The 26455-nt window shown below is 42.9% G+C and overlaps 1 protein-coding gene and 1 long non-coding RNA gene across 16 annotated transcripts in view; one reads left to right on the top strand and one right to left on the bottom strand.

The window, feature by feature from the left end:
• The window catches only part of SGIP1 (SH3GL interacting endocytic adaptor 1), a 214751-nt gene that overhangs the window by 78681 nt on the left and 109615 nt on the right, over window positions 1–26455 (top strand). For 12 of the 14 annotated variants that reach the window (XM_054483842.2, XM_054483836.2, XM_054483819.2 and 9 more), the window contains 2 exons: window positions 13554–13617; window positions 24714–24738. In XM_054483842.2, the coding sequence (XP_054339817.1) occupies window positions 13554–13617; window positions 24714–24738 (89 nt within the window). Of the gene's footprint in view, window positions 1–7502; window positions 7574–13553; window positions 13618–24713; window positions 24739–26455 lie in introns of all 14 variants that reach the window. The other 2 variants (XM_063654494.1, XM_063654455.1) reach the window with 1 other exon arrangement.
• LOC129034315 (uncharacterized) overlaps window positions 1–26455 on the bottom strand; it is a 109779-nt gene that overhangs the window by 40823 nt on the left and 42501 nt on the right. For both annotated transcript variants that reach the window (XR_010124317.1, XR_008501824.2), the window contains exons 2-3: window positions 7395–7544; window positions 6818–6905 (exon numbers count right to left, since the gene is read on the bottom strand). This is a non-coding gene — a long non-coding RNA (uncharacterized LOC129034315). The remainder of the gene's footprint in view (window positions 1–6817; window positions 6906–7394; window positions 7545–26455) is intronic.

Raw genomic sequence — 26455 nt, 5'->3', positions numbered from 1 at the left:
TTCCTCTAGGCACGACTTCCAACATCAGGGATCAAATGTCAACATGAGATGTGGAAGACAAACATCCAAACTATAACAGAAGGAATTGGAAAGCATACTGTTAGATGGTTTGTGAAGAGATGTGGATTTTCCTCCCCTTTCTGTGTTAACAAAGGAAGAGAAAGACCTTACCATTTGAAATGGGTTGGACTCTTTACTTTTGTATGATGTATACTATGACAGTTTACTATTTCTCAACTCTCAACTAAAATGGTAATAATAATTATATCAATAAATGATATGAATTTTTGCTTGGGTAGCACTTTATGCATATATCTAAACCCATTTTCTCATTTAATACAATAATGATGTGAAGAAGGCATAGAAACTGAATTCTTGAGAGATTAAATGATTTTTTTGATATTACACAGTTAGTGGTAAAGCTAAAATCTGATGTCATGTCTGACTGGCAATGTAACAAAACTCTGTGAGGGTTTGAGTTCAGGAATTATGGAGGTTTAAAAAGAAGGCTCTAAATTAGTTTAAATCCCAGTTAAGATTGTCAACATTGGTATATTTACATATTGTCACAACTGGAAAACTCTGAAGTGCTAAAAACTCAGAATTGGCTTATTACTGTCAAAACTAGAAGATTTTTAAGAGTTAAAAACTGTTCAGGTATTCAGCTGTTCTGGTAAATTAAATATTCTAGTTAGGGAGAGTTTGCATTTCATAACTCGAATATAGATCATAATTTAAATGCTAGTTTTTAAACAAGTATACAGCCTAGTCCTTTGAACACTAAAACAATACTCAATATAATTTTGTCTTTTGGTGTTGTAGAAAACACTCTATTTGTTTAGCTTATCATAGTAAGTATTATAGAAATTAATTACTATTGCCCTGAAGTTTTCTGGCACTAGGTAATAGACATTGCTGATAGGGAAAAAAATCAGAGGATGTCACTTTCTTGTCCTTCTACTTTGTCTACCTCTCTAGTACTTTCAATGACTGCCCATTCCACTTAGAATTTAAGTTTTTTGTGTGTTTTGTTTTGTTTTGTTTTGTTTTGTTTCTGAGTCAGAGTCTCACTCTGTCACCCACGATGGAGTGCAGTGGCACGATCTCAACTCACTGCAGCCTCTGCTTCTTGGGCTCAAGGGATACTCCCACCTCAGCCTCCCAAGTAGTTGGGGCTACAGGTGCATACCACTACACCCAGCTATTTTTTGTATTTTTAGTAGAGATGAGGTTTTGCCATATTGGCCGGGGGGTCTCCAACTCATGAGCTCAAGCAATGTGCCCACCTCAGCCTCCCAAAGTGCTGGGATTACAGGTATGAGCCCCACACCCAGCCTAAAATCTAAGGTCTTTAACTTGACTTTCTAAAACTTGCATGATTGGCTCCTGGCAACCTCATCTCATGTCACTCTTCACCTCAAACACCACGCAATAATGCATATATGCCCCTTTGATGACTAGATGACTACAGTGTGTAAGAGTGACCTAATGGAAAGAGTGTTTCAGGTTTTTAGTAGCTGGTCTCTGATTGCACATAATTAGAGGGTAATATTAGATGTTGTATCTTGAGTCTAGAAAAGTCTCTGGCACATGATAGATGCTCAACAGGTTCCTTTTCTACTGACCACTGAATGAGAAGATGAAGATATCTTCTGATAGTGATGCCAAACACTCCAGAGCTTGGATGACTCTAAGCATTGAATGAAATGCTAGAGTTATATCCCTGCCCAATACTGGACAATTGGTGAAGAAAATACCAGTGATGAGAAAAATTATCATTCTAATCTTGCCAGGTGAATATGAGGACCTAGGATCTGAGAATCATTAGTAGAGCAACAAATAAGTATTTAAATGTTTGAAATAGAAGATCTGTAAGTAAAGACAGAGAATAATGACATGACTGTTTACTCTAAAATTCTGAGGGGATGGCTTAATAAATCTGCAAGCCTGCCAAGAGTTAATTTTCCAAGAGAGTTGACTTGAGGAAAGACTAAGGGAGAGCAGGTGTTCACTGTAACTTGATGGATTTATGTGATCCAACAGGATGAATTTCATGACAGTGAATTTATGTTACCTATTGTGATTTAGAGCCAAAGGATGGATGGATGGAGGACAGATGAATAAATAGATTGATGGTCATTATTATTATAAATCTTGCAAACAGGATCACTCTACATGCATCCTGGTAGCCTTTAAGGCCTCTCCAAAGAATTTAGAGCATATACTACATATTAATTTTCCTTTAAAACTTTTTATTTCTATGTGTGTTTATCTGATGGCTGATTTTTTCAAAAATAACTTCATATTTACATACATAATTTTTAACTTTTTAAACCATTTATATCCTTTTTTAGAAGTAGACTTCATAGATCCTTATTTAAAAAAAGTTGGCTAATAGCCTGTGGTGTATAGAAAGGGCAGTACCATGTAATCTCCTACTTTATCTACCTCTCTGCCTCCACATAGTAGGTTAGAATTAAACAGAAGAATTCTAATGGGGGATATGTTCCAGTTGTCTTTTTTTTTTTTTTTTTTTTTTTTTTGAGATGGAGTTTAGCTCTTGTCACCCAGACTGGAGTGCAGTGGCGTGATCTCAGCTCACCGCAACCTCCGGCTCCCGGGTTCAAGTGATTCTCCTGCCTCAGCCTCCTGAGTAGCTGGGATTACAGGCATGCGCCACCATGCCTGGCTAATTTTGTATTTTTTTAGTAGAGACGGGGTTTCTCCATGTTGGTCAGGCTGGTCTCGAACTCCTGACCTCAGGTGATCCACCCACCTCGGTCTCCTAAAATACTGGGATTACAGGCATGAGCCTCTGCCCCCAGCCTTTTTTGTTTTGTTTTGTTTTGTTTTGTTTTGTTTCCGAAACGGAGTTTTGTTCTTGTTGCCCAGGCTGGAGAGCAATGCTATGAACTTGGCTCACTGCAACCTCTGTCTCCCAGTTTCAAGCTATTCTCCTGCCTCAGCATCCTGAGTAGCTGGGATTACAGGCATATGCCCCACTCCAGGCTAATTTTCTATTTTTAGTAGAGATGGGGTTTCACCGTTTTGGCCAAACTGTTCTCGAACTCCTGACCTCAGGTGATCTGCCCGCCTCAGCCTCCCAAAGTGGTGCAATTACAGGTGTGAGCCACTGCACACGTCCACCAGCTTCCTTTTTAAATTGATCTTTGAATAATTTAACTTGAACAATTAAATGATACATGTAGTAAGAATTTATAGATTTTACCAAAGGACTGGCCCCCTATTCCCTGAATGAAATATAAAAAGGAAAGGGCATATAGAAAAGCATTTCTGGTATTATCCAGTACATTTTCTTTTGAATTCATTTTCTTGTGGAAAATGGAGGGTTTTTTAAACCTCATTTGGTTTGATGAATTACAATTCAATTGAATTTTTCTGTTTATGCCTAAAAAGTCTATCTGAGCAGGACCATTAATTTAAATGCTTTCTACAAGTCATTGTCAGGCCAGGGAGGGACTGGAGATGGAAGGATGTGAAGAAAATAAATGACTGTAGTGTGAGAAAATGGAGGAGAGAAAAAGAAAGTAACCTTTTTACAGATCAAGGTTCTAAGGGAACAGATCAAATTATTTTACCTAGTGTTTAAAGTATTCTCCTTCATGCAAAACTTGTGTGTCTCCCAAATAGGCTAGGCAGGAAACTCCAAATTCTGTGATATCTCTAACCCAAGTAGAAGGAGCACTGACCTACTTTCAGATCACACTGGAAAGACCAACCAATCAATTGAAGTTTGTAACAGACCTGCACAAAGAGAAGGCTTCATCAATGCTGTATTTTCCTGCTGCATGAAAGAGTTATATTTCTTGTTGTGAGTGTTTTAATCCCCACTTATCTTTTATGGTAGACGTTAGTCAATGACATCTCTTGAGACTGAGTTTGGTTTTGTTATTATTGCTCTAACAAAGAAAAGCTTGAGGTTTTGAAATTTTGATTATTTTCAAATTTTGATGATTTTCAAATTTTTATGTCATATTTTATTTCTAAAGGAATAGAGTTATGAGGCTCCTGTAAGTGTCATTTAGTGTCTTTTATGTGATCTGTTAAAAGAGCTGATTTCTAGTTGTTTTATAACTATCGAAATTCCAAGAAAAGCAAGAAAAATCTGCATAAAGTGATGCACGATATATTTTAGGTGTTGTACTGGGTTTTTATACTTATTTAAACCTTACAAAAACCTTTTATGATAGATAGCTGAGAAAACTGAGACTCACAGAAGTCAAGAAACTTGTCCTAGGAAGTAGTCCTAGGAAGTTCCTAGGAACTTGTCCTAGGAAGAAGTTTCCGATCTCAAAGCTCATACTTTACAACTATGTCTGCTCCCCATGGATCTTTGTACAGTTCTTACAGCTTAACAGAAGTTGACCACCTGCTTAAAATTCTTCCCAATTATATTCAACTGCATCATTACATTAACATTGGCACAGCAAACACCAAGTCCTTTTGTAGCAAACCTATTTCATGACCATCTTCTTTAACATTTTCTTCTGTCACCAAAAGAATAAATATTTCTTTTTTAAAGTCATTTTTAGCCCCTTGAAGTTCATAATTACCCTCTAGAAATCTCCATTTTAGTGTCTCAGCATGAATTTTTATATATCAAGTCTGAATTTCAAGTTGTCATTTATATCAGACCCTTTTGCAATCTATTGCTAATGGAATGTGACCTTAAGATTTCTCCCAAAAGGTTCAGTGCTCAGCTCAGAATGATGAGGTATTAACTTTTAAAGAGGTTTTGTGCATACTTAGTACTGAGATCACCTGGATTTCCTTTAAGTCAAGTAAAAATGTAGGTGAAGCATTCAGACCAAAACCACATGCCAACCAACTTTGAACAGTTCATTTTGGTTAGAATTGCAAATATGAAGAATGGCTTGTAAACATTTACTGAATGACTACCTTGCACCAGGTACTGCTAGACACTGAACTCTACATTTTCTACTTCCTGGCACTTGCCTTTATGAAGCATCTCTTATACCCTAGGCGGTAGTCTATGCACGGGGAATCATAAATATCATTAAAAAAATCACTGGACCAACTGGCCTCCATCTTAACTGGTCTTATGTCTTTCTGTAAGAACTTCTGATGACAAAGAATCTGAATTGGATTACAGTGACTATATTTAAAACCTAGAGGAAAAGCTGATACACAAAGCGCCTTAATCTTTTCTGACAGAAATACAGTGAGCATCATAATGAAAAGATATAGCCAGTCTAGAGTTGCTGTCAATATGCGGCATTGTGCCCAGGGCAATTAAATTTGCCTGTTTTTTATTACTGAGACCAAATATTTGGCCTGGGTTCCTGCAGAAAATAAGTAATTCCATTACATGTGATTCACCTTTGAGTAACCCTCCAAGTTAATGAAGACTGAAGCTGAAAATTTACATTTATTACAGAAACAATCCATTTAGCAAATATTTATGGGGTCCCTTTATGTTCACTGGGCAGTATATAAAGATTTAAACATGCAAAATACAGCCTTTGTGTATAAGAAATGTGCAGCCTAACTTGCCTAAAAATATCTCTCCATTTTTTCAAAAAAATCACATTCTTGTTTTTTGTTTTTAATAAGAGGATAAAATGAATTATGATGACTAACAAAAGATATTCCAAAGTCATGAGGAGCCTGGACTCTGGAGTCAGGCAGAGGGTGTTTTAAAATGTGATCTGCTATTTATCACCTGTGCAACCTGGCATCAGGTGCTTCTCATGCGCCATGATATAGAATCAATATGATAATAGCTCCCATCTTATTAAATTGTGTTGAACTAAGATAAGAAAATTCCTGATAAATTTCCTGAAACATCGCAACTACTCAGTACATTATGTCTATTAGTTTTTTTATGATACATGTTTTGAGCTAAATTGAGTTTTTAGTGTATCATTGTGCACATTTCCCACCTAAAATGTAATGTGTTCTTAGCACATCCCTCACTCTGAGTCCCTGCTCTCTGGCCGAACGCCTGTGTACTAAGATTGGTCCATCTGGTATAGTTTGGGGCTCCTTCTCCTCCTTCCCTAATGCATCTATGTACACAAATAAATATCAAAAAATTGGCCACCAATGGAATGTAGATTGCAAACATCGGCAAAAGTCATTAGTTTAAAAAAAAATGATTATATAAACACTAAGCAGCTTTTTAAGAAATTGTTAAACAAACATTGATGACACGTCTTCTGTGCACTAGGTACTGCAATAATCATCGTGACCATTCTGAAAGAAGTTGCTTGACTCTGGAGCCAAACAGACCTAGCTCAACATCTTGGTCTTGTTACTCATTTGTTTAGTGACTTTGAAAGAGAAACTTACTCACTTTGAGTCTGTTTCTTAATCCAAAGACAGGGAGTTAGTAATACCTTCTGAGGTTGTTGAAAGAATTGGTCTGCATTAAAGTGCTTGACACAGTGCCTGGCACATGCAAGGTTCTCAGTAAACAAGAGCTGCCTTTCCCTAACCCCTAGTGATTACAGAGAGAGAATTAAGATTGTCCCTCCAAATCGCATATCTTGTGAGAACACGAATCTTATATGGAAAGTAGCACAGTATCTCTTAGATTCTCTATCAATGTTGCTGCAAATGACAGCTGGAAGGCAGTCAAATTGGGTTTTAAACCCAGATCTTTGGATTCTGAGTATGGTCACATATTTTGTTCCCTTCCACCCTGTCACCCTACTTCAGTTTTCGAAAGCGCGCATTTGCATGCTTCTGGGGGAGATACGTGAGGAACAGATTGCATTCCACTACTAACTGGGTTCTACATATTGATCCCAAAGAGCAGTCATTGCCAACTTACCTCCTCTTCTTAAAGCTCCTCTTCTTCTCCAGAGCTCTAGGTCACTCCTAGAGCTGGCTTTGTTCCTAGTCCTTGTCTTGTCCAAGCTCTGTTTAAAAGCACAGTGAGGGATGAGAGGCAGGAGGAGCAAATACACCCTAGGAACGTGATCTCCAAAAGTGGTGCCTTTTCAACAATTTTGAAGGCTGTACATTTATATAGAGGTTCTAACACCACAATAAAGAGCTATTAGAGAAAGCAATGGGTAGCAAGACTATGAGGTGAGTAAGGAAGGTGGGCAAAAAAGAAGTGCTTTCAAAGACAGAACACCCTCTCCCGCAGGCTCCGCCTGCCCCAGTGTTAGAACCTGGCTTTGTCTTTGGCTCTTCTCTGGTTTGTACCTGCCCCACCTCTCTTCCCACCCCAGTCCCTTTAAGTTAGCTTGGGTGATAAGCCCATTTCTGCTAAGATGCAGATAGGAAGGTGACCATTCTACATTTGGCCTCTCCATGTTGTTCTGTTACCAGCTAGCAATGGAATGGTAGGAATACAGGACAAGGAGAGAAAGGAGGGGTTATTGGCAGGACTCTCCACTTACACTTCTAGGAGACAGCATTGTGGGTTAAGGCCAGCAGCGTCTTGTGTCTGGTCCTCAGCTTCTGCCTACAGAATGCAAACAGCTCAGTGTCTTCTCTTTGGGACTCAGCTCCAGGAGTGTGACCTCCACTTGGCGATCTACAGAAACAGTCTTCATTTGTATGGAGAAAAATATTTCAGGTGGGTTTTAAAAATAAAATAAAATGGAAATAAAACTAAACAAGCAAAAACTCTGTATGTTCTTTGGAGTATCAGACTTTGATGTTTTACCTAAAATTCGTATAGAGTCCAAGTTTCCTTTCTAAAGGTTTCCTCTAAACAATTCTCCTTTCAGTGTAACATTTAAAAGTGGTTCAAATTCAAAATTTGATGTTTACTTAATGAATCCCTACAATTCCTATCAGTTGTACTCAGGAGAAAAGAAAATGGATAAAGATAGTTTATTTTTTCTGCTGTACTGTTTCTTCTTCACCTGCAGGTCTGTATACTCTTAAAGCCAGGAAATTCTAAGGTACTTTGTGGGAGTTTTTTTAGTTAGTTTAGGGAAGCTTCAGAGAAAAACACCAGTAAACACACAATTTTTGTTTCAAGTTAAAAGGGTAATTTTTAAAAAGTTTTTTTTAAAAATGTCTTTCAAACTATTTTTGACCTGCAATCTATCACAATGTACTAGCCGTTCTCACACTGTTATAAAGATACTACCCAAGACTGGGTAATTTATAAAGAAAGGGAGTTTAATTGACTCACAGTTCCACATGGCTGGGGAGGCCTCAGGAAACTCACAGTCATGGTGGAAGGTGAAGGGGAAGCAAGGCACGTCTTACATGGCAGCAGAGGAAACAGAGAGAGAGAGAGAGAGAGAGAGAGAGAGGAAAGGGGGGGATGTGCCACACTTAAAGGATATGCTCTCATGAGAACTCCCTCACTAGCGTGGGGGAAATTGCCCCCATGATCCAATCACCTCCCATCAGGTCCCTCCCTTGACACGTGGGGATTACAATTCCAGATGTGATATGAGTGGGGACATAAGCCAAACCATATCACATAAGAAATACATTTTATATCACCATCCAATTTGGCTAACAGTTTCATGAAACAGTATTTATCCTTTCTATAGGCAATGCACGTTTTTCTGTTTCATTTTAAAATTGAGGTTTTGCCCTAACAAACTGCCTTCACAAGCTTCCAATGGGGCCTTATCTGCAGTTTGAAAAGGGGATTGAGAAATACTGCCTCTTTTTTAACACATTGAGCCAATGATTTTAAAGAATGTTCTTTTCATGCGAGATGGGGAGGTGAAAATAAACAAGATGCCTGCATGAATGGAGCTGCTGACTTCATGGAGTTCACCATCTAGTGGGATTAATATAACGTTGTGATTTTAGGAGAACAGATCAAAGCAGCAAGCATCATGACAAAAATGCATTTGCTTATGAAAAGCTTTTTGCAAACATCTGATACATGAGTGAGAAAAGCTGGATGTCTGTTGTAAATTCTCATGAAAATACTACTTTCTTGATACTGAAGGTCACTATGAACAGGAATTTGTGACCATATTGATGTCTTTACTAAATATTTGACAACTTTGGCAAAACAAAACAAAAACTAAAAGCGGTAACATGTGCCACAAACTTTTAAGCCAATCTTCCTTGTTTCTTTCTTTTCTTCCCCACTTGTTCCCATCCTTGTCCTCCCTTGTCACAGAATAATCTGGCTTGAACTATTCCATTTCTTTTTTATCATGGCAAAATACATACAAAATAAAATTTTCCGTTTTGGCCATTTTAGAGTGTAAAACTCAGTGGCATTTAGTACATTCTCAATGTCATGCAACATAACCACCATCAAGTTCCAGAACTTTATATCACCCCAAAAGGAAATCTGTATTCATTAAGCAGCCACTCCCCTTTCCCCCTCCACTCAGCCTCTGTCAACCTCCAATCTGCTTTCTGTATTAATGAATTTGCCTACTCTGGAAATTTCATATAAATGAAATCACATAATACGTGGCTCTTTGTGTTTGGCTCCCTTCATTTAGCATAGTATTTTCAAGGTTCATTCACATTGTAGCCTGTATCAGTACTTTTTTCCTTTTTATGGCTGAATAGTATTCCATTGCATGGCTAGGCCACATTTCGCTTATCCATTTATCTGTTGATGGAGAGCCATTTCATTTTAAAAGGAATTTTATTCACAAAATAATTAGAAATTAAATGATTGGGCATATCTTCACAGCTTTTATTACATATGTATTAAAAGTAGAGTCTGAAGGTTTTTGAAGAAATCTGGTATCTCTATAGGAGCCTGAGTATGAGAAGTACTCTGTATTCAGAAGCTCATGAGATAGTGCTGGGCCTCACCTATAAATTCAGGATTTATCTGCATACATATGATGAATGAAACCACGTGAGTGGATGAAATCACCCTCAGAAAAGGATATAGAATTGCCTAGGACAAAGCCCTGAAGAACCCCAACGTGCTGGGGAGTACTGGAGTAAGAGTAGCCTCCAGTTTCCTCACTGGGGATGAAGATAATAAAACCTAACTTAGGCAAACTCTCAGGCTCACTACTTTAGGGAAAAATACCACCTACTTTTTCACAAAGTTTGTAAGAAATTTAAATAAGGCAACATACGCATCCAGTGCCTGGGCAATAGGTAGGACCTCAGCAGTGGTAGCTGGTAGTATTCCAATGACAAAACTTCTTTCTACTCTGTATTTTTGACGCTATCACTATCATCGATTTCCACATCTGTTATTTTATTTATCTCATCTGGTAAGATATTGATGATATTTGTCTGGTAACATTATAACCAGGCTGCCTAGTTTGAAATAAGTTTTCAACCTTTTAAAAATCCATCTATATTTAATTTGTGTCTCTGTGTGTGTGTGGTTGTTTCCCACAACACCAAAAGAAGCTAAAGGAATCTGAATTTGGTAGAGAAGTTAGAGGCACAGGCCAGACACACAGTGTGGCAGTTTTGGATCCACATAGGAAAGTGTTCTCAATTCCATAGCTTGGGAGAGAACCATTCTAACCCCAGATTATCAAGACAGTAAAATTCTTTCCCTTTAGATGTTTTTGTTTTGATGTTGGCAAGGGAAGAGTCATCACATTTCTTAAAGGACACTTAGTTTTTGCCCTCCCATTTTTGGTAAAAAATAGTTGACAAAAAAATCTGTGCTCCACCCCAGATGCAATTATATTGTAATCATAACTACCTGAAGTCAAAAATCATTGGATATACTGTTTTTAAAACTCATCAGATTATTGAACATAATGTCTTAAATTTGTTATTCCTATAAGATCCTTGACTATTGTTGCTCTCTGTTGAAGAGTTTCAATATTTTTTGATGAATTCTCAAAAGACATGAGCACACTTCCCTTCACTCAATTTTAACGCAGTTGGTGTGATTGTTTTCTCCTTGGATCTTCTGAAAGATTCATTAAGATATGAATAACTTACTTTCATAACTTCATTTGCTTTAGTCTTTCAGTTTTCTTCATATGTTTTGTAAACTTCTTAAACCTTTCCACTTTTGAAGAAGTAAAAAGTTTTCAACCTTTTTTTTTTTTGGAGATGAAGTCTCACTCTGTCACCCAGGCTGGAGTGCAATGGCATGATCTTGGCTCACTGCAACCTCTGCCTCCCAGATTCAAGCGATTCTCCCACCTCAGCCTCCCAAGTAGCTGGGACTACAGGTGTGCACCACCACGCCAGGCTAATTTTTTTGTATTTTTAGTAGAGACGAGGTTTCACCACGTTGGCCAGGCTGGTCTCGAACTCCTGACCTCAAGTGATCCACCTGCCTCAGCCTCCCAAAGGGCTAGGATTACAGGCATGAGCCACTGCACCTGACCCAACATTTTTTTCTTATTCAACAATTTGATTAGGGCATTTTTTTTCTAGAATTTCACATCTTGTGGTGTATGCCTATTGACATTCTATGTATAAGTGTATTTCATGTGTTAAAAACATGATTTCCAGTGAAAGTAAAGCTACAGATATAGGCATGGCATTTTGTGAAGGTGTGCAGATTCTTTCATCTCTTGTGGTTGGTTGATTTGTTATAGGCTGAGAGGTTGAAACATAAAGGTAATGTAACTTGTATTAAGCCATGCAATTAGAACTGATGCTGGGAATGGACTCTCTGCCTCCTGGATCCTGATTCAGTGCATTTTTTTCACTGGAAAGTGGACAACTTATGATGTTCATAACCTAGTTCATGTTGGCTATTGTCCAAACTTGGTGGTCAAAACCAGCACAGGATCTATGGAAAACTACTATTTCCTGTTCTGTTACCAATTTAATACAAAGAGTACTGGAATGTGTGTGTATTTTCTGATATATTTGGTAAGGCATGCTATTTTTTAATTCATAGGTCAAGTTACAGGAAATAAAGCACTCGAAATCCTGAGATGATAATAGCATTGGTTTTACAGTCCTGTAAAAACCAGTGGAGATTGCTGAATACAGCATTCATTGTGAGCTCAAAGCTAAAACAGAAGCAAAGAGAAGCCAATTAGGAGACTTGAAACCCAAGAAAAATCGTAGGATAGACTGATGATTATGTAACTATGATACTTTGTCCTTACAAGGGAATAAGACAATTAGAAGTGAGAAAGAAGTTTTTAATAAACAAAATGAAAAATAAAAGGGGAGAAGGTGTTTCTAAATATTATGGGTGGGTAGTTTTAAATGTCAATACGTTTTCCTATAAACTCACCATGTGGAGAGTAAAGGAAAATAGTTTTATGTGGGAGCAGTTTTAAAAAAAATTGACATTTTAAAGACCTACATGCCTTAAATGAATGACTATTAAAATACAAAATTAGACAGAACAGAGACATTTTGAAGATTGTATTTGAGTAGTATCCTAAGAGGCAGATAATGAATGACTCAGATAGTCTGAGTGGTTTGGGCTGACTCACATGTTTTGGAAAAATGTATCATCAACTCACTGATTCTGTCATTGTTTTTCCCTTTGTTCCACCTAGTAGTACCAAACAAATCTGAAATATCAGTGATTTTCTCAGCTCCAATTTCTTAAGAAGACTTTCCAAACCACCAATAATAAGTCTAAGGTTTGAATATATAAACATTTAGTATATTTGAATAATACTCACTAACAGAAGCACAAGGCATGTCTGTAACTATGGAACATGTGAGGGATGGGAAACACAAACAGCCTTGACAGGAGAAGTACAGAAGAACCAAGACTGGGCTTGGCTTGTCAGGATGGAAGAAAAGGGCTTTCTTAGCAAATGCTGCTTGAATGGTGCTTCCTGGAAGATATTTTAAATCACAAATATTATCTGGACTTATAAATGAGGGAGCCTTGGCCTTTGTTCAAGAAAGGATCACAGCCTACTAGGGAAACTGACACAGGGACTAATAGGTGATACCATTTGATATATCATAATACATATAAGAGCAACAATTTGGGGGGAGCATAGAGTAGTAGAGTAGTCAGTGTCTTATGCCTCTAGGATTAAGAAGCCCTGCAGGAGAGATATTTGGCCTGGGCCTTAAAGGATGAATTGAAATTCTAAATGTCCACAAAATAGGAAAAGCATTTCAACCCTAAGTAAGGACCGAACAAGAAAGAAAGAGACACAGGAGTGCAAATTTTGGGGTGTGTTCAGAGAATGGTTAATAATTCAATGCAGCCACGGACTGGAGGAAGTAGTAAAAGATAAGATGGGAATACGAGACACAAAGATATGTCAGATCTGTGCAGTTCTCTTGGCATGGGTCACAGGATGCATGTCTTGGCATTAGCCCAGTCTAAAGAATATGTCTAACCTGAAAATGGCTATTCTTCTAAATCTGTGATTTGGCTTCTTGGCAGAACCCCAATATGGGTGATGAACAACAGTAGTCTAAGAAAATCTTGCAATCTTTTCTGTACCCATGTATCCATGTATCCTTATGTTGCTTATAGTGCTAAGAACTTATGGTATGAAGTCCTTGATAAATAACTATTGAAAAATGTAATAATGAATCATATGGACATGCAGACACACATACCTATACATACAACTTCAGAAACTTCATTGCTTTCTAAACATTTAAGTCTAACTGGTGTGTTACAACCTTCAAAATATGTTCACTTGAATGTTGCTGAGAGTTTTTGACCCTTTTCTGTTTTCCCACAGGATTGAAAAAACGTACAAGGAAGGCCTTTGGAATACGGAAGAAAGAAAAGGACACTGATTCTACGTATGTACTTTAGGAGTTTGCCTCCTCAAAGAAGCTATTTGCATAAGAGATGCTCTTGTCAAAGTCAATATAAGATTGCCACACAGTTTTCTCAGATATTGCGTACTATTTGCTTTCCTCATTTCTGAGTAAATTGTAATTATTCAATATAAACAGTTCTTAGATTTATGCTAAAAGGGTAAAAATGTTTCATCATGTGTTCAGTTTTTTATCATGTGTTTCTTTCTTTCTTTCTTTTTTTATTTTGATCATTATACTTCCCAGCAGTCTCAGGAGGCAGAAAATGTGACTGTTACTTTTATGAAGGATAAAAATAATTCATTTCCACATATAGGGTTGACCTTATGATCTGAACTAAAGAAACAACAAAACACCTGTTTGGATAGATTAGACCTAGCCAGAAACAGAAATGTAAACTAGATAACATCTCAAAGCTTTTACTTGAGATGCCAAGATTTTGTACAAGCCAAATTGTAAATCAACAAACAGAATTCAAGAATTATTGGATACTTAGCAGTGAATAAGAAACAAATGCCAGAAACAACTGTGGGGGTGCTTTTACATATGTAAGTGTCATATACAAGAGAATTAATTGCCCACAGACACTGATAGACCCTGAAAATGTCCAATGACATAACAGTTTCGTTCCACTAACTTCCTTCCACTTATTTGACCATCTTGAATTCTCCTGCAGAAGTATTTGGCTCTGACACAAAATCTCAGTTGCCTTTCGCAGTCAAGCAGGTACCTAATATACGTGAAGTCCACTGGCCAGGAACTTGAGACTCCAGCCCAAGACCAGTGTAGGGAGAGCACAACTATTCAGCTGCAGGTGGTTGTGAGGTAGAAATGCAGATCTGATGTAGTTTGCTGTACGTCAGAATTGAGCCCATTATACCCCTCATTTGGCTAGAATCTCTGAAAGAAAGTTGGAAAATGGGAAAAGCAACAGTTGTATGGGCATAGGTGAAAATGAAGAAAGCCACATTTATTCTCACCTTTATTTAGCTTTCCATTCTGTATATTTTTATCATGCATAAATTTTATCACAAGATCCTGAGTATTTCCCCAGGCCCTTGTCCTTTAAGAATTTATGATTCATGAGATAAAATATCTACTACATAAATTAAAGTATTGTTTGTACAACTAATGAGGTAACATATTTGAAATGACTAATATGGTACCTAATACTTAGTAAATGCTCAGCAAATGGCAGTTGCTAGTACTCTTATTATTACTGTTGCAAATTAGTATGTGTAAGTTCCTTACAAGCAACTAAGATGGGATTTCATGGGAATTTGAGGGTGAAAAATCTCATATTCGGATTGATGATCAGTGATGCTTCGGAGTGGGGGAGGAAACTTGAGTTTGGCCTTCAAGAAGATGAGGATGTGTATTTCATGCAAAGAGAACAACAAAAGCAAAAGCAGAAAGATAGAAAAGTCCACTAGGCATTTACTGACGAGACAAATGGGGCAGTTTGTCTACTTGGGGTTACAGGTAAATGTGATAATGGAAGGCAAGGCTGGAAAGGAGACCAGGACCAGATAGGAAGGGCCTTAAGTACCAGGCTGAAGTGTGTGGGCTACTTCCATAGGCAGTGGGCCACCTTGAAACCTTGAAAGTTTTTAAGCCAAAGAGTGTAAAGGATTGGGTAAACAAAGTTATTTTTTGTCTAGATGCCAAATATTAAGTTCTTATATTTTCTTTTGTAACTATTTATTTCAAGAATATTACATTTACTCTTGTCCTGCAAATTTTTCTAAATAATTAAATTAGCAATATTTTTCTGAGGATTATATAATTTACATTGTTTCTTAAGAATTTTGCCATTTTCTTTTTTTATATTTTTTTATTACACTTTAAGTTCTAGGGTACATGTGCACAACGTGCAGGTTTGTTACATACGTATACATGTGCCATGTTGGTGTGCTGCAACCATTAACTCGTCATTAACATTAGGTATATCTCCTAATGCTATCCCTCCCCCCTCCCCCCACCCCACAACAGGCCCTGGTGTGTGATGTTCCCCTTCCTGTGTCCAAGTGTTCTCATTGTTCAATTCCCACCTATGAGTGAGAACATGCGGTGTTTGGTTTTTTGCCCTCACAATAGTTTGCTCAGAATGATGGTTTCCAGCTTCATCCATGTCCCTACAAAGGACGTGGACTCATCATTTTTTATGGCTGCATAGTATTCCATGGTGTATATGTGCCACATTTTCTTAATCCAGTCTATCATTGTTAGACATTTGGGTTCATTCCAAGTCTTTGCTATTGTGAATAGTGCCGCAATAAACATACGTGTGCATGTGTCTTTATAGCAGCATGATTTATATTCCCTTGCCATTTTCTAGTCATTAACCACCCAGAATATGTGATGATGCCTTCACTAGATCAGAAGACCTTGGCTGTAGTCCCAGCACTGCCAGAACTCCATGGCTTTGGGAATTACCCTTTACTTTGCTGGGCCTCAGTTTCCACCCTATAAACAACAACAACAAAGAAATTTACACTAGGTGGAATCGAATTTCCCTAAAGGGCCAGACACTATACGAGTCATATAAGGGAAGGCATTCTAGGACTCGTACAGTGCCAGGTGTTGTGTGGGACACTATTTGATGGATCTCAGGAGAACATCGTTGATGGAAACCAAATCCATTTCTGAATGAAGACAATGTCTGTAACTGACTGCACCAGAGATTTCTGGCATGTGAGGAAAGTTAGAATGGAAAAAAGCTTTCTCGAGAGAGAAGAGGTTGAACAACCTCTACAGGGTAGGCTGAACTAATTTACACGTAGCTAAAGCACTACTCTTCCATCATCATTTCTAAAGTTATTAAAATAACTGAGTTATACCTCACAGCTATGGGTAGAGGCCCAATATCTCTCTGAGGTACTCTAACGAGACATTTGTTTAAAGAATTCCAAGTATCCTTCCTTAACTTCTTATCATTTGAGAGTCCCAAATTACTTATGTGATAGCAAAATAGCTGAAGCTGGTTCCACCATCAGTGATGGTCAAAGGACAAGCTGTTTAGTATGTTTAGTATAAGCCTTTGCTTTTCATGAACTCCCTAATGCTTTCGTGAACTCTGTAATTGGATCACGCATCATTCTCGGAAAAGAAATCATAAATGCAAAGGGGCTGGGAAAGTGCTGAGGCAATTTGCTGTCCCTTCAGCTTTAGTAAATGCTTGTGTTTGTCTGTGATCATTGAAGCCTTGTTGATGCAAACTGTTTTCAGGGCTGCTACAACTCACTATGGGTTGCTCGGCAACCTGCTAGGGTAGACACCCTCACCAACTTCAGCTGATTGAACCTCCTTAGATATACAGTGGGGTTAGAACCAGAGTTTCCTGATTTGATCATCATTACAGCAGCTGATAGAGGAAGGGAGAGAGCTTGTGCTAAGTGGCAGGCCCTGTGCAGGACATATGTTGCGCTGATATCCTTTTTAGTCTTCCTAGTAATTAAATAAGATTAGCAGTAATACATCAATTTTAAAGAGAAATATCAGTGCCAAAGGGGGTTAAGTAACTTTCTGAAGGCTACCCAGAAACTAAGACTTGGAGCCCATATTCTAGTCTAAAATCCCGTGTCTGTGCTTTCATCACCCAAAAGAAAATATCAATGGGTAGAATTAAAATCCAGACAGATAGGAGGGCAAAAAAAAAAAAAAAGACAGTAGTTACAAAAGGTAACTGAAACTTTAAAATATAGATGCCAAAAGTCCATGGTAGATGATTCTTTTTAAAATAGAAGTCAGCAAATACAATAAGTCTGCCATGAAAAAGAAAAAAATTATTTTAAAATACAATATAAAACCTCATTAGAGGGGATTAGAAAGTGAAATTTGAACACATGCTCAAGTGTCTGAGGCTGCTAAACTCTCTTCACTCCCTATCCTGGGTCATATTGTATAAAAATTATTATTCTAGAAAACATTTAGTGAGCATTTACTATGTTCTAGGGACTATCTCAGGTTCTTCACTTATGTTAGTCCACTGAATCCTCTAATAGCCCTATGGGATATATGCTGCTGTGATGGCTATTTTATAGATGAAGAAACTGAGAAACAAAGGGGTGAAGTAACTTGCCCAAGCTTCTGCAGCTAGGAAATTGACATTGGTTGATCCCATGCAGTCTGGCACTGGAGCCGCTGCCCTTAGCCACCATGCTGACTGACTCCACAGGACACATGAGCCACATTTCCATCAGTCGAGAAGACAAAGGATCAGAATAGGACTCCAGTGCTGCTATGTACAATCACAGTTTCTCTGATTAAAAATTGTGAAAGACCATCCCAACATTTGCGATAAGCATGAGGTCAAGTGCCTCCCATTTAAGATCCCCTACTGATATGACCTTGTACCTGGATTCACAGTGGGTAACACCACAGCCAGGCCAATCTCCGAGCTTTTGCCGCATCTATTTCTTGCTGTTCCCAAAGGCATCCCCACATGGATCAGTGCCTCTAAACACATCCTACCCAAAAGTTGATGCAATCACTTCTCTCCCAGCTCCGTTAGCAGAGGTTGAAGTCCTAGTAAGAATTACTTATATATGGAGATATTAAGTCCTAGTAAGTTGAAGTACGAGTAAGAAATACTCAGTATATTGGCCAGGCACCGTGGCTTACACCTGTCATTCCAGCACTTTGGGAAGCTGAGGTAGGTGGATTACCTGAGGTCGGGAGTTCAAGACCAGCCTGGCCAACATGGTGAAACTGCTTCTCTACTAAAAATACAAAATTAGCTGGGCGTGGTGATGCATGCCTATAATCTCAGCTACTTGGGAGGCTGAGCCAGGAGACTCACTTGAGCCTGGGAGGCAGAGATTGCAGTGAGCTGAGATTGCACCATCGCATACCAGTCTGGGTGACAAGAGCAAAACTCCATAAAGAAAGAAAGAGAGGCTCCCTCTCCCTCTCCCTCTCCCTCTCCCTCTCCCTCTCCCTCTCCCTCTCCCTCTCCCTCTCCCTCTCCCTCTCCCTCTCCCTCTCCCTCTCCCTCTCCCTCTCCCTCTCCCTCTCCCTCTCCCCTTTCTTCGGTCTCCCTCTCCTTCTTTTTTCGGTCTCCCGCTGTTACCGAAGCTGGACTGTACTGCCATGATCCGGCTCGCTGCAACCTCCCTGCCTCGGGCTCCGGTGACTCTCCTGCCTCGGCCTGCCGAGTGCCTGGGATTGCAGGCGCACGCCGCCACGCCTGAATGGTTTTTGTATTTTTGGTGGAGACGGGGTTTCGCCGTGTTGACCGGGCTGGTCTCCAGCTCCTGGCCTCGAGTGATCTGCCTGCCTCGGCCTCCCGAGGTGCTGGGATTGCAGACGGAGTCTCGCTAACTCAATGCTCAATGGTGCTCAGGCTGGAGTGCAGTGGTGTGATCTCGGCTCGCTGCAACCTCCACCTACCAGCCTCCTGCCTTGGCTTCTTAAAGTGCTAAGATTACAGCCTCTGCCCCGCCGCCACCCCGTCTAGAAAGTGAGGAGCATCTCTGCCTGGCCGCCCATCGTCTGGGATGTGAGGAACCCCTCTGCCCGGCCGCCCTATCTGGGAAGTGAGGAGCGCCTCTGCCCGGCCGCCCATCATCTGGGATGTGAGGAGCGCCTCTGCCCGGCTGCCACCCCGTCTGGGAGGAAGGGAGGAGCGCCTCTGCCCGGCTGCCCCGTCTGGGAGATGAGGAGCACCTCTGCCCGGCCGCCCCGTCTGGGAGGTGAGGAGCGCCTCTGCCTGGCCACCCCTTCTGGGAGGTGAGGAGCGCCTCTGCCCGGCCGCCACCCCGTCTGGGAGGAAGTGAGGAGCGCCTCTGCCCGGCCGCCCCGTCTGGGAGGTGAGGAGTGCCTCTGCCCGGCCGCCACCCCATCTGGGAGGAAGTGAGGAGCGCCTCTGCCCGGCTGCCCCGTCTGGGAGATGAGGAGCACCTCTGCCTGGCCGCCCCGTCTGGGAGGTGAGGAGCGCCTCTGCCTGGCCGCCACCCCGTCTGGGAGGAAGTGAGGAGCGCCTCTGCCCGGTTGCCCCATCGGGGAGGTGAGGAGCGCCTCTGCCTGGCCGCCACCCTGTCTGGGAAGTGAGGAGCGCCTCTGCCCGGCTGCCACCCCATATGGGAAGTGAGGAGCGCCTCTGCCCAGCCGCCCCTTCTGGGAGGTGAGGAGCGCCTCTGCCCAGCCGCCCCGTCTGGGAGGTGAGGAGCGCCTCTGCCCGGCCGCCCCGTCTGGGAGGTGAGGAGCGCCTCTGCCTGGCCGCCACCCCGTCTGGGAGGAAGTGAGGAGCACCTCTGCCCAGCTGCCCCATCTGGGAAGTGAGGAGCGCCTCTGCCTGGCTGCCACTCCCTATGGGAAGTGAGGAGCGCCTCTGCCCGGCCGCCCACTCTGGGAAGTGAGGAGCGCCTCTGCCTGGCCGCCCACTCTGGGAGGTGAGGAGCGCCTCTGCCTGGCCACTCCGTCTGGGAAGGGAGGAGCGCCTCTGCCCGGCCACCCCGTCTGGGAGGTGAGGAGCGCCTCTGCCCGGCCGCCACCCCGTCTGGGAGGAAGTGAGGAGCACCTCTGCCCGGCCTCCCCGTCTGGGAAGTGAGGAGCGCCTCTGCCCGGCCGCCACCCCATCTGGGAGGAAGTGAGGAGCGCCTCTGCCCGGCTGCCCCATCTGGGAAGTGAGGAGCGCCTCTGCCCGGCTGCCACCCCGTATGGGAAGTGAGGAGCGCCTCTGTCCGGCCGCCCCGTCTGGGAGGTGAGGAGTGCCTCTGCCCGGCCGTCACCCCGTCTGGGGGGAAGTGAGGAGCACCTCTGCCCGGCCGCCCTGTCTGGGAGATGAGGAGCACCTCTGCCCGGCCGCCCCGTCTGGGAGGTGAGGAGCGCCTCTGCCCAGCCGCCACCCCGTCTGGGAGGAAGTGAGGAGCACCTCTGCCCGGCCGCCCCCTCTGGGAAGTGAGGAGCGCCTCTGCCTGGCCGCCACCCCGTCTGGGGGGAAGTGAGGAGCGCCTCTGCCTGGCTGCCCCATCTGGGAAGGGAGGAGCGCCTCTGCCCAGCCGCCACACCGTCTGGGAAGTGAGGAGCGCCTCTGCCTGGCCACCCCGTCTAGGAGGTGAGGAGCGCCTCTGCCCGGCCGCCCAGTCTGGGAAGTGAGGAGCGCCTCTGCCCGGCCGCCCAGTCTGGGAAGTGAGGAGCGCCTCTGCCCGGCCGCCCACTCTGGGAAGTGAGGAGCGCCTCTGCCTGGCCGCCACCCCGTCTGGGAGGAAGTGAGGAGCACCTCTGCCCAGCTGCCCCATCTGGGAAGTGAGGAGCACCTCTGCCCGGCTGCCACCCTGTATGGGAAGTGAGGAGCGCCTCTGTCCGGCCGCCCCATCTGGGAGGTGAGGAGTGCCTCTGCCCGGCCGTCACCCCGTCTGGGGGGAAGTGAGGAGCACCTCTGCCCGGCCGCCCCGTCTGGGAGATGAGGAGCACCTCTGCCCGGCCGCCCCGTCTGGGAGGTGAGGAGTGCCTCTGCCCAGCCACCACCCCGTCTGGGAGGAAGTGAGGAGCACCTCTGCCCGGCCGCCCCCTCTGGGAAGTGAGGAGCGCCTCTGCCTGGCCGCTACCCCGTCTGGGAGGAAGTGAGGAGCGCCTCTGCCTGGCTGCCCCATCTGGGAAGGGAGGAGCGCCTCTGCCCAGCCGCCACACCGTCTGGGAAGTGAGGAGCGCCTCTGCCTGGCCACCCCGTCTAGGAGGTGAGGAGCGCCTCTGCCCAGCCGCCCAGTCTGGGAAGTGAGGAGCGCCTCTGCCCGGCCGCCCAGTCTGGGAAGTGAGGAGCGCCTCTGCCCGGCCGCCCAGTCTGGGAAGTGAGGAGCGCCTCTGCCCGGCCGCCCTGTCTGGGAGGTGAGGAGCGCCTCTGCCCGGCCGCCACCCCGTCTGGGAGGAAGTGAGGAGCGTCTCTGCCCGGCCGCCCCATCTGGGAAGTGAGGAGCGCCTCTGCCCGGCCACCCGGTCTGGGAAGTGAGGAGCGCCTCTGCCCGGCCGCCCCCTCTGGGAAGTGAGGAGCGCCTCTGCCCGGCCGCCCCGTCTGGGAGGTGAGGAGCGCCTCTGCCCGGCTGCCACCCGGTCTGGGAGGAAGTGAGGAGCGCCTCTGCCCGGGCGGCCCGGTCTGAGAACCGAGGAGCGCCTCTGCCTGGGCGGCCCCGTCTGGGAAGCGAGGAGCGCCTCTGCCCGGCCGCCCCGTCTGGGAGGAGAGGAGCGCCTCTGCCCGGGCGGCCCCGTCTGGGAAGTGAGGAGCGCCTCTGCCCGGGCGGCCCCGTCTGGGAAGCGAGGAGCGCCTCTGCCCGGCCGCCCTGTCTGGGAGGTGTACCCAACAGCTCCGAAGGGACGGCGACCATCGGGAGCGGGCCGTGGGGACGATGGCGGTTTTGTTGAAAGGAGGAGGGGGGGGGGTGTGGGGAAAGGAAGGAGGGATCAGATTGTTGCTGTGTCTGTGTAGAGGGGGGTGGGCATGGGAGATTCCATTTTGTTCTGACTAGGAGAAATTCTTCTGCCTTGGGATGCTGTTGATCTATGGCCTTTCCCCCAGCCCCATGCTCTCTGAAACATATGCTGTGTCAACTCAGGGTTAAATGGATTAAGGGCGGTGCAAGACGTACTTTGTTAAACAGATGCTTGAAGGCAGCATGCTCTTTAAGAGTCATCACCACTCCCTAATCTCCAGTACCCAGGGGCACAAACACTGCAGAAGGCCGCAGGGTCCTCTGCCTAGGAAAACCAGAGACCTTTGTTCATGTGTTTATCTCCTGACCTTCTCTCCACTATTATCCTATGACCCTCCCATATCCCCCTCTCCGAGAAACACCCAAGAATCATCAATAAATACTTCATAAATTAAAATAAAATAAAATAAAATAAAATAAAATAAAATAAAATTAAAAAAAAAAAAAAAAAGAAAGAAAGAGAGAAAGAAAGAACAAGAGAAAGAAAGAAAAGAAAGAAAGAAAGAAAGAAAGAAAGGAAGAAAGAAAGAAAGAAAGAAAGAAAGGAAAGAGAGGAAAGAGAGGAAGGAAGGAAGGAAGGGAAAGGAAAGGAAGGAAGGAAAAAAGAAAGAGAGAGAGAGAAAGAAGGAAGGAAGAAAGAAAGAAAGAAAGAAAGAAAGAAAGAAAGAAAGAAAGAAAGAAAAAAAAAGAGAAAGAAAGAGAAAAAGAAAGAAAGAAAGAAAGACAGACTCAGTATATAGATACAAAAAGAGAATTGGCTTTGATGAGTATGGATTGGTACCTATCCTCAGTGCTCTCCTACTAGCCTGGGCTTACTATGACCATGATAACCCACTGGATTTACTCACCCCTTTCATTCTCTCTGTGATTAATATGTTTTCATTATTTTTATCCTTTGGTCCTAACCAATCACCTGGCTCATTACAAGCACTTTTGTCAGCCAAGATTCTTCCTATCGTTCTATTTTAAATAAAATTTTTTCAAACTGGTTAATTTCCACATCCGGGTAATGTCCAAAAGTCTCAAGATTTCTGTCAATTCCCATGGTCTTTCAATATCAGAATCTTCTCTGTTTCTTGCCCCTGTATCACTGATTTACCTCTGCATCTGTGTGGACACAGAACTCACTAGTTATGAAAAATATGCACTCTGTCAAGTGTATTATAATCCAAGTAGAATATTCTGCTAATTTTGAAGGGATGTTGGTGGGGAAAGGGAATCACACCTTGGAGTCCAGATGGCATCCCACCAACTCTCTGCATTGCTCTCTCTCTCTTTCTCTGTCTGTCTCTGTCTCTCTCTCTCTCTCTCTTCTCACTGGCTCCCTGCCATGAAGCAATAATTTTCTTACCTGATTGCACCTTCTGAAGAATGGTTCCAACCCCACATCAAACTCCTCAAGACATCACAGTTCACCTCAAGCACTTATTAAGGTTTTCTTCCAAATAATGCGGCTCCCTTTCCAAGCGTAATACGTATCCCTGTATGTTTCAGCCTCTTAAAAACTGAATTAAAATGGGAAGTTATAAAATTACAGTGGCTACCTTTTAGTTTCTCCCTCTGCTCTTCTAATCCAGTTTTCCAAAATACCTCTAATACCTCTCCTACACTGCCCTAAAGTCCAGTGTGGCTGCAAGTGGGCAGTTTTGTGTTCCTAGTGAAGAGACGTCTTGGAAGAGAAAAGAAATTATAATAAACTCACAGTTTTGAATACCATGTGTCAGGAACTATTGTAAGTTCTCTCTATATATTACCTGATTTAAACTGGCTTAGAGAGGTTCAGTGTTCAAGGTCATAGAACTATTTGGACACCCAGCTTCATCTTACTCGAAAGCCCTTGCTCTTGACCACTGCAGCACAGTGCCACGATAGAATAGCTGCCCTGGGCTTTAGTCATCAGAAGGAGACATTTAGTAAAATGTTGTTCTCCATTTCCTGCTCTTCTATAATGGAAGGAGAGGTAAACAGAGAAATACGGAGGAAAGTACCAGTTCTCAAAATAAAGTTGAAAAATACCACAGAAGCTTTTTCATCTAGGAGGCAATTCAGGACCGTTCGAAGAAGAAAAGACAAAAGGGCTGGGCTCAGTGATGCTCTCCTGCAATCCCAGCTTCTCGGGAGGCTGGAGCAGAGGTTCGCTGGAGCCCAGCAGTTCAAGGCTGGGTAGTACGCTTTTGATTGCGCCTGTGAATAACCACTGCACTCCAGCCTGGGCAATATAACAAGACCCCATCTCTTAAAAATACATAGATGAGAGAGCAAATTGGTTTACTTGCCTCATGATAGTTTTAAATGGAGCCAGCTAGAGTGGGACAGTTAGCCAGCTAGAGTGGGATAGTTTTAAATGGAGCCAGCTAGAGTGGAGTCTCTTTAATAAACCCTCCTCTCAAAAATGAACCAAGGCACTACCCTTCCCACATGTGGCTTTGGGCTGCAATTTTTTAATGAGAATTTCCTTCCACATACACATACCCCACACTTAAATACCACTCAACCGATTTGTTTTGATTTAGTTTTCATTAGCCATGTTTACTGCGGCGGGAATGCTGGGGAAGGGGAGGATGGTGGTTAATGGTTCTTACTGTTGTACTTTAGTCTATGTGGCAAGAATGATTCCTTATCATAATAGCTATCAATTTCTTTTTGTTACAGAGGTTCACCAGATAGAGATGGAATTGTAAGTATTTAAATAACCATTTTTACTGAGTTTGTGCTTCAATATATGCTATGTTTAAATTTCTCAAAGCCCCATTTTTTTCCTGTAGGGAAAAAAATAGCTTGAATGACTTTTTAGATCTCTCACTGTTGTAATTTTCTATATTAATTGCATGGGACATAAACGTAGTCTTGGTCAAGCTAGACTTATTTATGGCATTTACCTAAAACCCTGCCCCAGAGCAGGCAGGAAAACAGATGGTGGGTCACAAGCCAGACAGTTCACGCAGGGGCTGCTCCCATCAACTGTTATTTCATTTCCAGTTTAATGATGTAAAAGCTCATTATGGGAGAATGTTTTTCTCCAACAGAGGCCACAAAGTTGTAATGAAGCTGAGATCCAAGAAAATTGAAAGAAGCTTTTCCCCTTTAGTAGTTGCGTTGCAGATACATTTTCTATATTAAATTCAAAAGCAGGAGATGGTTTTGAAAACCACTTAAGCCTGAATTTACAGCCTGAAAGAGGAAAATGTGTCCACTGGGTTTAGATTTAACAGTTAACTCTGACTCCTTGCTGGCCGCCAGAATTCTTGCTTTTTAAAGAAGTCTGTGGTGCATGGGCTTAGATTTATCCGAGTTGTGCTTATGGGAGTCTGCGCCGACTCCTAAAATGACTTCCTTCAAATCTAAATCAGATGCCTATTCAGAAGGTTCAAAAGAACAGCTGTTACTGAAAAAAAAAAAAAATGGACTTACATTAGGCTCATTGGGCTGGAGTGGGAACTAAAATAAACCTGATGGTTAAAAAAATTTTTAAATCACCCTTCACAATATTATACATAAACTGGGGTGTTAATTGCAGCTATAGCGGGAATTTTCCTTCCACACCTGACTCAAGGTTCTTAGCTTTGGGGTGCCTTTTGCTTTCATGTGGTTCTCACCATGAAACGTTAAGAAAATAGACTGAAATTGATCAGACATTGGGTAACACTATAATCAAGGCTCTATTCAGCAGGGGAAAAAAAAGACCCAGAAGACTCAGCTTCTCCTCACCTCTTGCTTCTGGCTCAGAGCCCTCTCGTTAACTCTGTCTCAGGTACTCTCTGCTTCTGTGTCTCTTCTTTGCTTCCGGCTTGGTCCCCTCCCTGGGTTCTCTGGTCCCCTCTGACCTTTGCAAAGCTCTGTTAGCTACTCTGCTTTCTATCCTCGCTGCTCCCAGACTGGATTGCTATTCCTTGCTTCTCTACCTCTGCCGCTCTCAGTCTTGTCCTTATTTTCTTTCTCCGAACCCCTGCTCATTGTCTCTAAGGCCCCCTTGCTGCCTCATTATTCTCTGTGTTCTGAGCAGCACCAGTTTAAATCTCTGGTAGAATGTGCACCCTGGTACCTGGTACAGCAGCTGACATGTGGCAGGCAATGATGAGTATGTGCTGCATTAATGAACCCAGCAGACACTCTGGGGACGCATCCCCCCAGGGCAGAGCTTCATGCCTGAGTTCCCCAAGTCCTTCACCATTCCAAATCATATGAAGTTCTTTATTAGCAGTTGTGCCCACTTTGTTACTTAATTAGAAATGCCACAAATATCACTGATCATGATTATTAGGAAAGATAAATTAGTTAATTTTGATTTCTTAGGAAATAACACAGACCTGTTCTGGAAAAGGCTACATTCAAAATAAATGCACTTCCTCAGAAACAGGCTTTATAGGTAATTGGACATTATTAGCCAGCTGCTG

This window comes from Pongo pygmaeus, chromosome 1 (assembly GCF_028885625.2).
Source record: "Pongo pygmaeus isolate AG05252 chromosome 1, NHGRI_mPonPyg2-v2.0_pri, whole genome shotgun sequence".
Lineage (NCBI taxonomy): Eukaryota > Metazoa > Chordata > Mammalia > Primates > Hominidae > Pongo > Pongo pygmaeus.
This window is presented reverse-complemented; position numbering and strand designations above follow the sequence as displayed.